This window comes from Salvia miltiorrhiza, chromosome 5 (assembly GCF_028751815.1).
Source record: "Salvia miltiorrhiza cultivar Shanhuang (shh) chromosome 5, IMPLAD_Smil_shh, whole genome shotgun sequence".
In the NCBI taxonomy this organism is placed as follows: Eukaryota; Viridiplantae; Streptophyta; class Magnoliopsida; order Lamiales; family Lamiaceae; genus Salvia; species Salvia miltiorrhiza.
Window position 1 is genome coordinate 2,725,151 of NC_080391.1, and position 14,910 is coordinate 2,740,060.

Here is a 14,910-nt window from a genome sequence, read left to right on the forward strand (position 1 = left end):
CATTACCTTTAGTCATCTAAATGCAAAGTGCAATGCATGGTATACTTAAACCGTAAAATCAATACCTCTTAAAAATAATATTTTCACTCTGAGTCTTTCCCAGCACAGATGAAGTCAAAATTAAGAGTATATATCTTGATTTAATTTAAAGTATATTCAAGCATGACTTTTAAGACTGGTTAATTTGTCCAACTGGGTTAGCTGCAAAAATATAATCAACCTCTTTATCCATTGGATCGGTATAATCAATCTGCAAAAAAAGTATATTCAAGCATGACTAGGACATCTATCTTTTAGTAAACTTCAGCTTATGTCTAGAGTTTTATCTCTTTCAGATTGTGAAAACTCCATTTGTGAAGTGTGTCCTTTAGCCAAACAAAAGCGTTTGCCATTTCCAGAATCTCATCATGTATCCAATGCTATTTTTGATTTAATACATTGCGACGTTTGGGGTCCTTATCATACTCCCACTACTCGAGGATATGTTTATTTCTTGACTATTGTGGATGACTATTCTAGATTTGTTAGGACATTCCTCATGAAACATAAATATGATGTTAAAACCATACTTACACAGTTCTTCCACACTGTCCAAACACAATTTGGGAAAATTATAAAGATACTTAGGTGTGACAATGGACCTGAATTTAATCTTGGGGAACTTTATTCTAAGTTTGGAACTGTTATTCATCACTCATGTATATCCACTCCCCAACAAAATGCAAGGGTAGAAAGAAAACATATCAACACTTATTGAATGTTGCTAGGAGTCTTCTTTTTCAGTCACACTTACCTATATTAGTTTTTGGGGGGATTGCATACATACAGTGATACAGCTTCCTACCTCATAAATAGAATACCTTCCTCAGTTCTTCCACAACATCTAACTCCTTTTGAAATGCTCTTTGGGAAACCACCCTCTTACTCGCACTTAAGAGTTTTTGGATGTCTTTGTTTTGTCTCAACTTTAACAGAAATAGGTCCAAATTCTCACCTAGAGCAGTCAAGTGTCTCTTCTTGGGATATCCATCGGGTTACAAAGGGTATAAGGTGTTGAATCTGGACACTCTTCAAGTTAGTGTAAGTAGGGATGTTGTGTTCCATGAAAGTGTTTTTCCTTACTCTCTCACCTTCCTACTTCATCTTTTCCGGATCCACAGTTCACTTTCCCAAAGGAGCCTGCTGATCATTTCTCCTCTATTCCTGTCTCTATAGCAGATACTTTTTTTGCTCCTGAACCTGATATGTTTTCTTCACCTTCTGAAAATGTCACAGACACTACATCTAATGTTCCTGCTCCTTCTAATCCACCTTCACTTCCTGTTACCAAGTCAAGTAGGGTTAGTAAGCCTCCTGCTTACTTATCAGACTATATATGTAATGCAGTGGCTTGCTCACCTTATCATCTTCATAAATACATATCATACTCTAAACTTTCTTCTCCATATTTTCGTTTTATCTGCTCTCTTTCCTCTATCCCTGAACCTTCTAGGTTTCAACAAGCCTCACTGTACGCTGAATGGAGAGAAGCAATGCAGGTTGAGTTAAATGCCCTTCTTAAGAATGACACCTGGTATGTTACCTTGTTGCCTCTTGATAAACTTGCTATTGGATGCAAATGGGTCTTCCGCATCAAGTTCTTTGCCGATGGTACACTTGACAGGTATAAAGCACGACTTGTGGCCAAAGGTTATAAACAGCAAGCAGGTGTTGACTTCCTTGACACTTTTAGTCCAGTGGCTAAGCTAGTGATTGTTAAGGTGATGTTATCTTTAGCTGCAGTTTGTGGTTGGTCTCTCACTCATTTATATATAAACAATGCTTTCCTCTATGGTGAACTTTCTGAAGATATTTACATGGAGCTCCCTCCAGGCTTGCTTGATCCAGCGGGGCAACCGTACCCTCCTGGCTCTATTTGCAAGTTATATGGGCTCAAACAAGCCTTTCGCCAGTGGTATCTAAAGTTTTCTGAGGTTTTAGGTGCCTTTGGACTTGTTCAATCTGCCTGCGATCACTCTTTCTTCTTCAAGAAAGATGGTGCAAAATTTCTTGGCTTAGTTGTTTATGTTGATGACATTTTTCTTGCTAGCAATGATGACACCATGGTGGCTGATTTTAAAGCTTTTCTGAGTAAGGCTTTTAAGTACAAAGATTTGGGTAAACCAGCTTACTTTCTTGGTCTTGAAATTTCCCGTAACACAGAGGGTATCTACCTATGCCAAAGAAAGTATGTTTTGGATCTTCTTAAAGACAGTGGTCTTCTAAATTGCAGACCTTCTTCTGCTCCCATGGAATCAGGGAAGCACCTCTCTTTGGATGAAGGACCACCACTGTCAGATCCTTCTTCATATAGGCGACTCATTGGTCGACTGTTGTATCTTTGTTTTACTCGGCCGGATATTACCTTTGCGGTTCATAATTTGAGTCAATTTGTTTCGAAACCTTGTGAAGGTCACTATGCTGCAGCTGAGCGTGTCTTAAAATATCTCAAGGGAACCATTGGACACGGTCTCTTCTTTGCAAAGGATTCTAAACTCTCTGTTTCAGCCTTCTCCGACGCGGATTGGGCTTCATGTCCTACCACCAGACGATCTGTCACTGGTTTTGCCGTTTTTCTTGGATCATCTCTTGTCTCTTGGAAATCTAAAAAGCAACACACCATTTCTCGTTCTTCAGCCGAGGCAGAATACCGTGCCATGGCACAAGTCAGTTGCGAAGTTGCATGGATTCGCAACCTCTTATTGGATTTTGGTATTGAACAAAAACAAGCTTCTCCCCTATATTGTGATAATCAGGCTGCTGTCTACATATGTAGCAACCCCGTTTTTCATAAACGCACCAAACACATTGAGATCGACTGTCACACTGTTCGTGAGAAATTTCAACAAGGGATTGTGCAACCTCTACATGTCAAGAACACGTTGCAGTTGGCCGATGTTTTGACAAAGGCTCTACCTGCTCCTTCTCTGCGTAGCATCATGTCCAAGATGGGCTTTACTAGTATCTTCGCTTCATCTTGAGAGGGCGTATTAAATATAAAGAACTTTATTATGCATGAATATGTAGGTGCATGGGTATCTTTTCTGTTAACATCTTTTTATCCTACCTGGCACCATGCGTCTAGTATGTGAGTGTTTGCTGTTTTTGTACGCAGCAAGTTAGCTTAGATCTATATATATATATATATATATATATATATATATATAGATCCCTCTTTGTAATCATCTTCTTTAATGAGAAATATAACACCCTTTCTTCCTATTTAATCGCTTTCGTATCTTTAACAGAAATTAATGATCTAGCAGAAAATTTGGGTCATGCTATATTATAGGATTAATGCTATTTGTATTAATACAAAACGTGTTATTTGATATGATAGAGAATTATGTGAGAGTAATTTAATAGAAAATTTGAGCGATTGTATAAAATTTGTGTTAGTGTTGAGGGGGAGCTACTCAATCTTGACTTTCTTCTTTAATAATTAATTTTCTTTCATTAAGTTTGATTTTTTGCCTTGATATCATATGTTTTATTCGTTAGACTTGACCCGAAGAAGTGAGCATAATATTGCCCTCATCAGCTATTCCCTTCTAATCTGATATGAATGTAAGGAACACGTGGATGTATGTCTAGCAAACTAAAAATAATCCCCGAATCTACAGAAATGCAACTTATAACCAAATACGTTCATGTCAGATTCACGTAAGTAATAAGTCAAGCTCACTTTGCCCATCCCATATAATTTTGAGCCTAAGCTCGTATACTCTTAATATTTTCCAATGAGAAAAAATGGGCCATTATTAAAGTGAACATGTGGATCCCCCAGTCTTTGATCATTAATTAAAGCATTTTTAGTTTTATCTCTCCTCATTAAATAATTAAGTGAGGCAGCTCCACTTAGTTTCCGAGCTTCATTTTTTTGATACATTATTAATAATGAGACGGAATGAGTAATTGATATTTTAATTAATATTAATTAAATTATAATTTGATATGTTTATGATATATTAGAATTTATAAGAATACATTTATATTTTTATATTAACATTAGATTTATTAGCATCAATAATAATGCTTGTCAAAATTTCCGATAGTACACTCATGACTCCTATTAAGCTGATGCATCTTTTGATGTATCTATCAGCATTCAGCATTCAGCAAACAGAAAGAATGTTTGAAAAAAACAAAATACTAGAATTGACGTTATTATGCAATCATTATCTTTTATGTGTATTGGATAAATTGACGTTATTATGCAATACATTTAAACCATACAAAATTGTTAAATGATCACCTTAAAAACCATGAGATTGGAAAATCAAGTGAGACACACCTATAAATTAAAAGAGATAGTTAAATTTTATCTTATGACCTTTTAACCTCAAAATTACCTATTTTGTCACATGAATCATCTCAAAAGCATAGAATTAAAGAATTTTTAGTAGCTTATGATAACATGATGATAATTAATTTCAGCAATCTACAGCTTGGAGTAATTTCACACTAACATCATGATAATATATCACACAGTTGGACCCATATAAAAATATCTAGGACAATCGACAAAATACAAACATAAAATAACACGACAATATATATATATATATATATTTTTTTTTTAACATTTGACACAAAAAAAAATGTTTACCATTTTTCTTTCCTTATTTTCACTTCAAAGATGGATAATATATATTATCCATCCATGTTTGAGTGGATAATATTATCCATCCTTAAAATGAAATAAGGAAGGAAAAATGGTGAATATCTCTTTTATGTGTCAAATATTAAAAAAGAAAAAAAAATATTTTAAGACCTAAATTTTTGTTATCCATTTTTTTCCATGGATAAATTTATCCATCAAAGTAAACGCAACCTTAAAATTAATATTTTCACTCTCGAGTCATTCCCAGCATCAGATGAGTCAAAATTAAGAGTATATATCTCGATTTAATTTAAAGTATATTCAAGCATGACTTTTAAGACCGGCTGCAAAAATATAATCAATCTCTGTATCCATTGGACCGGTATAAAAATGGCGTCTGAATTATATGTATTAATTCAAAGATGGCAATTCAAACTAGATGGATCGTTATTTTACAACATGATTTTGTTCAAAGTTCTGATATAAATTGATATTCTGCAATATATTTGTAATATAAATATATTATTGTGAGGCGTTTGATTTGGTGGATGTGATAGATATGATTAATAAGATTAAATAGGTGATTAAATAATTCACCCAACTTTAGAGTGATAAACAATCACTCATTTGAGTGATTAGATGCGGGTCGAGTTATCAATCACGGGCTCAATCGTGTAAATCAAAACTTGAGGTGAATTATTTTATCAATCATGTCTTATCACTCAAATCAATTAAACACCTCCTTCAAGTATAAGTTTGACGTCAAGTCTTATTCAGTTTCTTTTTCTTTTTGAATTACAAGAGCTATCTATATGGAGTATTATATAATCAAATAAGTCACTACACAACATACATGCAGACCTCTACACCACATAAAAGTGAGAAACATACTACATCTCAATTAAATATATCACACCTTATCGCATACCGCGAACTAAATGTTCCCTTGAAGTATAAGTTTGACATCAAATCTTAATCAATTTTTTTTAATTACAAGAGCTATCTATATATATTGATCATTATATAATTAAATAAGACACTAGATCGTGTATATGCGGACCTTTACATCACACAAAAGTAAGATATATACTACACCGTATACAGATGAGAAATATACTATACTGCATGCAAGCAGGATTACCACACAAAAGTGAGAAATATACTATATCGCATGCATGTGAGATCACTACACCACATGAGAAATATACTACGTTACACGCCAGGCGAAATCACAACACCATATGAAATTAAATCCAAGAATTTTTATAACAAATAGTCTTTAAATATCTCAATTTTATCACTTGATTTAAGTCTAGCTCATAGACGTAATCATTTTTATTGGTGAAATAGTTTCACACATTTTTATAATGATCTCGAACGCAGCTAGTTGGACTTGGACTTACCAAGTTACCGGAAAAGAGTAGGAAGTGCATTGAATAGAATAATTTATAGTAGTAATAATTTATAGTAATAATTTATAATGCTTAGTATGGATAAAAAAAACAAAACTCACGAGCCACCCAATTTGAAATGATATGTGTCTCAGACAGCGCTTTTTTTTTTGTCGGAATCTCATATACGTACAACTTTGACAGAATAGTGGTTTGAAACTTTGAATGCAGCATATTTTTAAAACAATAAAAGCTAATTAAGGATCAAATTTTTGCTAAATAAATGTACTTTATATAGTTAATTCGTGGTACTTTAGATATATGCATAATACTTTACCCTAATTTACTAATCAATATATTCTTTTATAAGGATAAAAATTAAATGATGAGTTGGGTATGGAGTTTAGTACATATATACTCATTGAATTTCTTATTCCCTGTGCGTACATATATTTATATTAACAAGGAGGAAATTTTTGGAGGCAGAATTAATAAGAGTATAATTATATATATTTGTATATTGAAATTCTCTGAATATTTGGATTTCAATTTTTTGGTCTCTAGAAATGAATTATGTAGTAACTTATCGATGGATCGATTCATAATAATAATTGCATATAATAATTATAATTATGTAAATAGCCTAAGATTATTATTATAGTATTAATTAACGAAACATCTAATTACATTGGTTAATATCATAATCATATTAATTATGTAAATTACTGTCAATTATGTGTTGCTTCTGTCCCAAAAAGAAAGAAAGACCTGATTGTAAGAAATTAAGTACTTTAGCAGTTCAGTTGGATCAACTTCGATTATAGGGATCTATACGTGATAAGGGCCTCTATGTAAGGGGTTTATTTGATACTTAACCCTTGTAAATTTATTTATATTTATTATGCATAATATAACTTTATCTTATATCACAAATTTTACGCATTTTCTCCTGTGAAATTGAATGTATAAGTGAAACGGATCAGGCCTAGACTAGGGCATGGGTCGAGATGAATTTGGTCGGATAATTCAAAGTAATTATTGTTGTGATGAGAAGTAATAATCAGTCATGAAGAAAAGTAATATTTTGAAACATTACCTTTTTTATATTAATAATTATTTTTTATAATAATAATTTCTTTATATCATAAAAGTAAAAGGATCATAATACAAACTTTGAGTAGATCTTTTAAATTACGTGCCTATATTAAATTAAATTATGTACCTATTAATTGAATTATGCGCCTAGTAAATTGAATTATGAGCCTATTTTATTATTTATGCGCGTCTATTATTGATGCGCTCGAGATTATTTATATTATATGCTCGCAATAGTAATTTTGTTTAATATAATTGCGCTTGGAATATAAATTTATGCTACCGTGATTTGTAAAAATGACGTGAATTTGTGAATTATATATATGAAATGCTATTTATATTTTTATTATAATGTTTTTGTATTTGTGTTGTGGTAATTGCTCATGAAATATAGTGTAGATAATTTAACAAATAGGAATATGTGATAGAAATGTTTAAAAATTTGAGTACTTTCATATATTACCACTTTTATCTTCATATTTTTCATTAAAACCCGCATGTGATGTGATCATGAAAATAAAATATTACCACTATTCATGTGAATCACAATTAAATATCATATTCTTTTAAGCTAATAAAATATCATATTATACACTATTTTCTTACTCCAAAGACCGAGATTATTCATCTTGTTTTTTACTAATCTTGCATCTCGATTCACTTGAAACACTTACACAATTAACAATGGAGATCAAAAGTTGCTTTTAAATAAATAATCTCGTTATACATAATTAACTATCTAGTTCAGACAAGACTTTTCTGGGATCAGTTACAAAAAAAAAAAAAAAAGTATCATATATTAGTTTTTTGTTTTTTAAAAAACCTTCAAAGAAAGCCGCCCATGGCGACGGCGACGAAAATCTCAATCACCACTTGATTTCTTATTCTTTATCCTTATAAATACAACGCAGTATTTTATCTTAAGCTTCAGACATAAGTCGATTTCTCAAAAAAGAAGTCGGTTTTCTTTCAACATGAAGAATCTTTCCATCTCCTCTCTCACTCTCACTCTCACTCTCGTCATCTTCTTCATCTTTTCCTTCTCGCCGGCAGCCTCCGCCGACGGCCACAAACATTTCCTCGAATGTCTGTCGGAGAAATTCGACGACGACTCCTCGTTTTCCGACGTCGTCTACACCAAAGCCAACTCATCCTACACTTCCATCTTGCAAGCCGCCATTTGGAACCTGAGATTCACCACAGAATCCACGCCGAAGCCGCAGGTGATCATAACCCCGGACGAGGAATCTCAGATCCCGCCGGTCATTCTCTGCGCTAAGCAAACCGGCCTCGAGATAAGAACTCGCAGCGGCGGCCACGACATGGAGGGATTATCGTCTAGATCGCCGGTCCCGTTCGTGATCATCGATTTGATCAATCTCAGCAGAGTCACGGTCGACGCCGACGCCAAGACCGCGTGGCTCGCCGCCGGCGCGACGCTCGGCGCGCTGTACTACCACATCTCGGAGAAGAGCCTGCTCCTCGGATTCCCGGCGGGGTTCTGCCCGACGGTCGGCTCCGGCGGCCACTTCAGCGGCGGAGGCGACGGCACGATGGTGCGGAAGTACGGCATGGCCGCCGACAACATCATCGACGCGAGAATAGTCGACGCCAGCGGCAGGATCCTCGACCGGGAATCCATGGGGGAGGATCTCTTCTGGGCGATCAGGGGCGGCGGCGGCGCCAGCTTCGGCGTGATCACCGCCTGGAAGGTGCAGCTCGTCGATGTTCCGGAAACCGTCACTGTCTTCCAACTGACGAAAACGCTGGAGCAGAACGCGACGGATCTCGTGCACAAGTGGCAATCCGTCGCGCCCCACGCTGACGAAAATCTTTTCGTCGGTATTCTACTAAACAGAGTGGGCGCGACGGTTTCCGCCAACTTCTTCTCTCTCTATCTGGGGGTAGCGGACAATCTGGTTGCACTTATGCAGGGAAACTTTCCCGGAGCTCGGCCTGGCGCGAGAGGCCTGCGCGGAGATGAGCTGGATCGACTCCGTCGTCAGCTTCGGCCGGTTCACCTCCGCGCTGCCTCTCGCGCTCGAAACGCCGGCGGATTTGCTGTTCAGGCACGACCCGAATCTCAGGTTCCTGAAAATGAAATCCGACTTCGTGCAGACGCCCTTACCAAAAGAAGGAATCGACGGTTTGTTGAATCTATTATTCGCGCCGGAGGCGGAGGCCGGGCTGATCGCCTTAATCCCACACGGCGGGAGAACGGCGGAGATTCCGGAATCTTCGATTCCGTTTCCGCACAGGGCGGGAAACTTGTTCAAAGTCGAAACGATTGTATACTGGCAAGACAATGAAAATGCGGAGAGATACCTCGACTGGGTGAGGGGTTATTACAATTACATGACTCCTTACGCTTCGAAATCTCCGCGATCTGCGTATATCAACTACAGAGATCTCGACCTCGGGGTGAACAACGCGTTGGGGAAGACGAGCTACGCGGAGGCGAGCGTTTGGGGGAGGAGGTACTACAAGAGCAATTTCGATCGTCTTGTTCTGGTGAAGACCATGGTTGATCCGGAGAATTTCTTCAGATTCGAACAGAGCATCCCGCCGGTGCACTCGTGGTCGAGCAACAGTGGTGTGTGTCCGATTTGAATAAAGCCATTGTTATAAAGAATAACAAGTTGGTTTACATGATACCTCAAAAAACAAAAAAAAAACAAAGTTGGTTTTCATGTTTGGTTTTGTGTAGTTCTATGTTCTTCCTGTTTCGTGCTGCGTTGATTCGATGTCAAAATGTAAAATTATACGTTTTGATTTTTTTTAATTTTTTTTTTTGAAGGAGTATGTTATCAACTTTTCGTTCGTGATCACTGATATTCATAATGTAATGAGATAAAAGAAAGAGTTTTACCAATTAAATTGTTATTCATGTTTACAATTTATAGTAGATCTTTTGTTATTGATTTAATACAACACAGGCCCGGGCATCGTAAGAATATATTATTAACAAAAATTCAGAGACGTACTGTGGGGTTCTCGGTGAGCTGCAGGGAGGACTGGTTGGTGGCCAGAGAGGCGAGGCTCCCGTCTGTGGTGACAGCAGCTGCTGCACCGTCGACTAATGACATTTGTGTAGGTTGGCATGATATTCCGGAGGGATGGGTGAGATGCGGTGTCGACGCAGCGTTCTTTGCTCAGGATCGTTCCATGGGAATTGGCATAGTGGTGAGAAACCATGCAGGTGATTTCATGGTGGGGAAGACGATTAAGCTCCCGGGCAGTAGGGATGTGGCTGAGGGTGAACTGCTGGGCATCAAAGAAGCCCTCTCTTGGCTCAAGTCCCTTGGTTTCACGCGTGGCTGGATTGACTGTGATAGCAAGATTGCTTGCGATGCCGTGGCGCAGAGTGAACGGAGCTATAATGAGAGAGGAGTTATTGCCGATTACTGTCGTCGCCAACTGTTATCAATGCCGGATATTCGTATTTGTAAGGTTCGTCGTACTCAAAATGCTATAGCTCATTGCTTAGCTAAAGCCGCGAGAGATTTTGCTACGTTTCATGTTTGGAATGAACCCCCGTTGTTTGTGGAGGGTCATCTCCATGCTCCATGTTCGTGTGGTTGAATAAAATCTCTCCTTTCCTTCAAAAAAAAAAAAACAAAAATTCAGATATTTGTAAGTATTTGTTTATTTTAGAAGGAGCCCATCCTAAATATATTTCAAAATTTGGTGGGATTATGGATAGTTATTGCAAACGGAAACTACTTGGGTTAAGTTGTAATAGGCCCAAATTAAAAAATGTGCGTGGATGTGACAACCAAATATGAAATAGCCCACTAGGGAAAATAATACTAGAATTAATTAAAAAAAAAAATTATTGACGAAATGGGATGCGGCTTCCACGAAATGAGCGAGTGGGGACCTCAAAAGTGAAAGCTTCGTTATCCCAACTAACATTAAGGAAATTTTGCTCAAAATAAAAAAGAAAAGAAAAGAAAACTATCTTCAAGGATTTTTACTAGACTACTATTCCTATATTTTTTTAATTGTTGAAGTCACAACTAGTCCCCAAGGGGACACCAAGTGGTGCAACCTTCTGTGTGTTAACAGTGAGGTCCCGGGTTCAAACCCCACCGCTCCACCTCCCCAACTCCCCCAAATCAAAAAAAAAAAAAGTCACAACTAAAAACTACCGGTCTAATCCCATATCTAAAAACAAATATAATTTTTGAATTCACATAATCGGTATACTAGTTACAATTCACTCAATCAATATGCCAGATTTTGTTCTAGATGTTTAATTACTCTTTGGTGTTAGTCACGCAACTATATATATGTATGTGTTACTATTGAAAATTCAATATCGATGGTGAGTTTAACTTAAAAATATTAGTTGCACTTACAACTCTCATTACATCGCAAATTTGAATTAATTGCAACGAATTTTTATAGCAATCAATGAAATATTAGAGTTAAAGCAATGCATCGTTCAAAATAGGACTTTTCTTTGATATCACAATTCACAGTTGCAAAATTGTTTTCCTTCAACTTCATTTTAAATTAAAACTGTGATCGACTTATCCCATTGTGTGGAAATAAACTACGTATTAGATAAATGTTTTTCTGTGTGAAAGATGAAATGTCAAATAGAGTGATCATAAGAAATTACGACTTTCAACATGTGAGAAAAATCAGTAGCTTGTATCGTTGGGTAACATTAATATATATCATTGTTTCATCATTAGTCATTTCAATTAACCTTAAGCACGCCAAGAAAATTGAATCCTTGCATATAAGATACCATGTTGCAGTATCAAATATTCAGATTGAAAAAAAAAAAGGAACAAATATAGCATGCTAATTTGTGATTTGTGAATTTGAGAGTTGTATAGAATTTATAATTTGGTGTAAATGGTTCAATTATTATTATTTTTTTTAAAAACGAACTTCAACCAAAAACTTGGGTGCAAAGAAAAATTCAAATAAAACTGCTGTTGAGTCGATGTAATTTGAATTTTCTTTCAGATAATTAACGTAAAACACTAAAACGGAACATGCAAGACTTCCAACACACGTCTAACATGATCAATTTGTCACACCCTTAATTCTCCATGCACCCTTATAAATAAAACAGCATTGCATACTTCTCAAACATCACAAACACATATCTTCACAAATCATGAAAATTAATTTAATCTCAACTCTCTCATTCTTTTTTCTTCTTCTCATCTCGTCGTACCCATCGGCAGAAGCTTCTGCCGATGGAGGCGACGATTTTCTCCGATGTCTCTCTCAACAATCCCATAATTACTCCTCCTTCACCAACGTCGTCTACACCACAAACACCACATCGTACACTTCCGTCCTTCAATCATCCATCAAGAATCTGAGATTCGCGTCAGACTCGACTCCCAAACCGCACGTGATCATAACTCCACGGCACGAATCCCAAATCCCGCCCGTCATAAACTGCGCCAAACATAATGATCTGGAAGTCAGAATCCGAAGCGGCGGCCACGACTACGAGGGACTGTCTTACGTCTCCCAAGTCCCGTTCGCGATCATCGATCTGATCAACCTCAGCGAAGTAACCGTCGACGCCGAGGCGAAAACCGCCTGGGTCGAATCCGGCGCCACCATCGGAACCCTGTACTATAGAATCGCGGAGAAGAGCCCCGTCCTCGGATTCCCGGCGGGCCTCTGCGCGACCGTCGGCGTCGGCGGCCAGTTCAGCGGCGGCGGCTACGGCATGATGGTCAGAAGATTCGGGCTGGCCGCGGACCACGTCATCGACGCAAGAATCATCGACGCGAACGGCAGAATCCTCGACAGAGAGTCAATGGGCGAGGATCTGTTCTGGGCCATCAGGGGCGGCGGCGGCGCCAGCTTCGGCGTGATTCTCGCATGGAAGGTACGACTGGTCGATGTTCCAGAAAAAGTTACTGTATTCGCTGTGAACAGATATGGAGAGCAGAACAACACTCAGCTCTTCCAAAGCTGGCAAAACTGTGGCTCCTCTAATCGACCGAGACTTGGTGATCGGAATCAACTTATACAGAGCGAACACGACGATTCAAGGTACGTTCTTCGCCCTCTTCCTCGGCGGCGTCGACAGATTACTCCATTGATGCAAGAAAACTTCCCCGAGCTAGGGCTGGTAAGAGAAGACTGCTCCGAAGTTAGCTGGGTCGAATCCGCTCTTTTCTTCGCCCAGATCACCGGAGCGGAATCTCTCGATCAAGATCCGCTCCGAGTTCTGCTCAACAGAACTCAGTACAGTATCAGACGGTTCAAATCCAAATCAGACTTCGTGCAGAAACCCGTTCCTGAAACCGGGATCCAAGGCATTGTCAGATTATTACTCGAACCAGAAGCAAGCGAGGCTTTCGTCTTCGTGATCCCATACGGTGGAAGAATGTCTGAAATTTCTGACTCCGCCACGCCGTTCCCTCATAGGGCGGGCAACTTGTACATTCTTGCTAGCTCAGTGTATTGGGGCGACGGCGAGGCTCGGGACTCGGAGAGGTACATAAGTTGGAGCAGAAGGTACTACAGTTACGTGGCTCCTTATGTTTCGAGGTCTCCGAGAGGTGCGTACCTCAACTACAGAGATCTCGACATCGGAGTCAATAGCGTTGAAGGGGAGACGAGCTATGGAGAAGCCAGCATTTGGGGGAGAAAATATTTCAAGGGGAATTTCGATCGTCTTGTTCGAGTGAAAACCAAAGTTGATCCAGAAAATTTCTTCAGAAACGAACAGAGCATTCCACCATTGTATTCAAAAGGGGATTAAGATGTATTTGGATATGGCGTTGTAAGTTATTTTCTAGCATTAGCGATATTGTGTATATGGTTATTTCGTTTTTTTGTATTTGTACTGATAAATTGGTTGCTATACGATAGTAATGTTCTAAATATTTTCAAGCATATAACACTATTTGAAATCTTCAGCTCCCTTCGTCCACGAAAAGTATGACATTTTTATCATTTTCGATGTCCATTAAAAGTATAACACTTATCTTTTTGGAACATGACCTCAAATATTTTTCTTTATCTTTTATCTTTACAAATATCTCTTATTTACAAAAAAGAAAAAAAAAGAAAAAAAAACTACTCTTAATTCAATATCAACAACTCATTTCAAAAAATAGTGTGACATTTTTCTCTACTACATAAAAATTACCACTCATTTTATTAAAGCATGTGCCCAGCAAAAATGTTATGCTTTTAGTAAAAGGAGTGAGTAATCTTTAATATGTGTGGCTAAAACATCAATTTCTTGTAGCGGTGTTTTAATATTTACAACCTTAGACCTCGCTGGCTACATATAAGAGCTCCCACCACTTAAATGTTTGGACATTATTTCATAATTTCTACAAAATTAATTTAGTTTATTTTTTAATGGATGATTTTAACCGTATATTAATGTGTGTCGAATAAGTAAAATTAATAGACTTAATTATCCAAATTTATCGGTGGAGAAGACCTTCTGATTCACCTGCTTTAAATGTATTATCTATAGAGCTTCGACTTTGAAGACACGTATTTAATTATTATACATTTGTAATCAATAGTTGAATTAATAGGTAATATGTGTGTCCATATATATGTATATATATGGGACCTATGAGTAGTTGAGTCGTTCAATTAAATTGCTAAAGAATTTAAATTCAAAAGCTAGACTAGACTCAGACCAATTCAGAAGTTGGCAAATGGTTATTCTATTTACCATCTATAAATAGCTTCTGGTAATCCGATGACCAATCCTAATTTTATAATTATTTCTTTTGACAATAATTATATATCACCCGTTATTAAATAATA

The 14,910-nt window shown here is 37.3% G+C and overlaps 2 protein-coding genes across 2 annotated transcripts; both read left to right on the top strand.

Moving 5' to 3' along the window:
- Positions 1-7,882: 7,882 nt before the first annotated feature.
- On the top strand, positions 7,883-10,005 carry LOC130985083 (tetrahydroberberine oxidase-like). Its single transcript, XM_057907856.1, has one exon. The coding sequence runs from the start codon at positions 8,103-8,105 to the stop codon at positions 9,435-9,437; it is 1,335 nt and encodes a 444-aa protein (XP_057763839.1). The 5' UTR covers positions 7,883-8,102; the 3' UTR covers positions 9,438-10,005.
- Positions 10,006-12,222: 2,217 nt separating this feature from the next.
- On the top strand, positions 12,223-14,023 carry LOC130985085 (berberine bridge enzyme-like 18). Its single transcript, XM_057907857.1, is given in 3 exon segments — positions 12,223-13,090; positions 13,092-13,203; positions 13,206-14,023. Coding segments are annotated over 3 exon segments (1,611 nt in total). The 5' UTR covers positions 12,223-12,265; the 3' UTR covers positions 13,880-14,023.
- The last annotated feature ends 887 nt before the right edge of the window (positions 14,024-14,910 follow it).

Coding starts and splice junctions, on each gene's coding strand:
- LOC130985083 (XM_057907856.1), top strand. CDS start 8,103: ATGAAGAATCTTTCCATCTCCTCTCTCACTCTCACTCTCACTCTCGTC.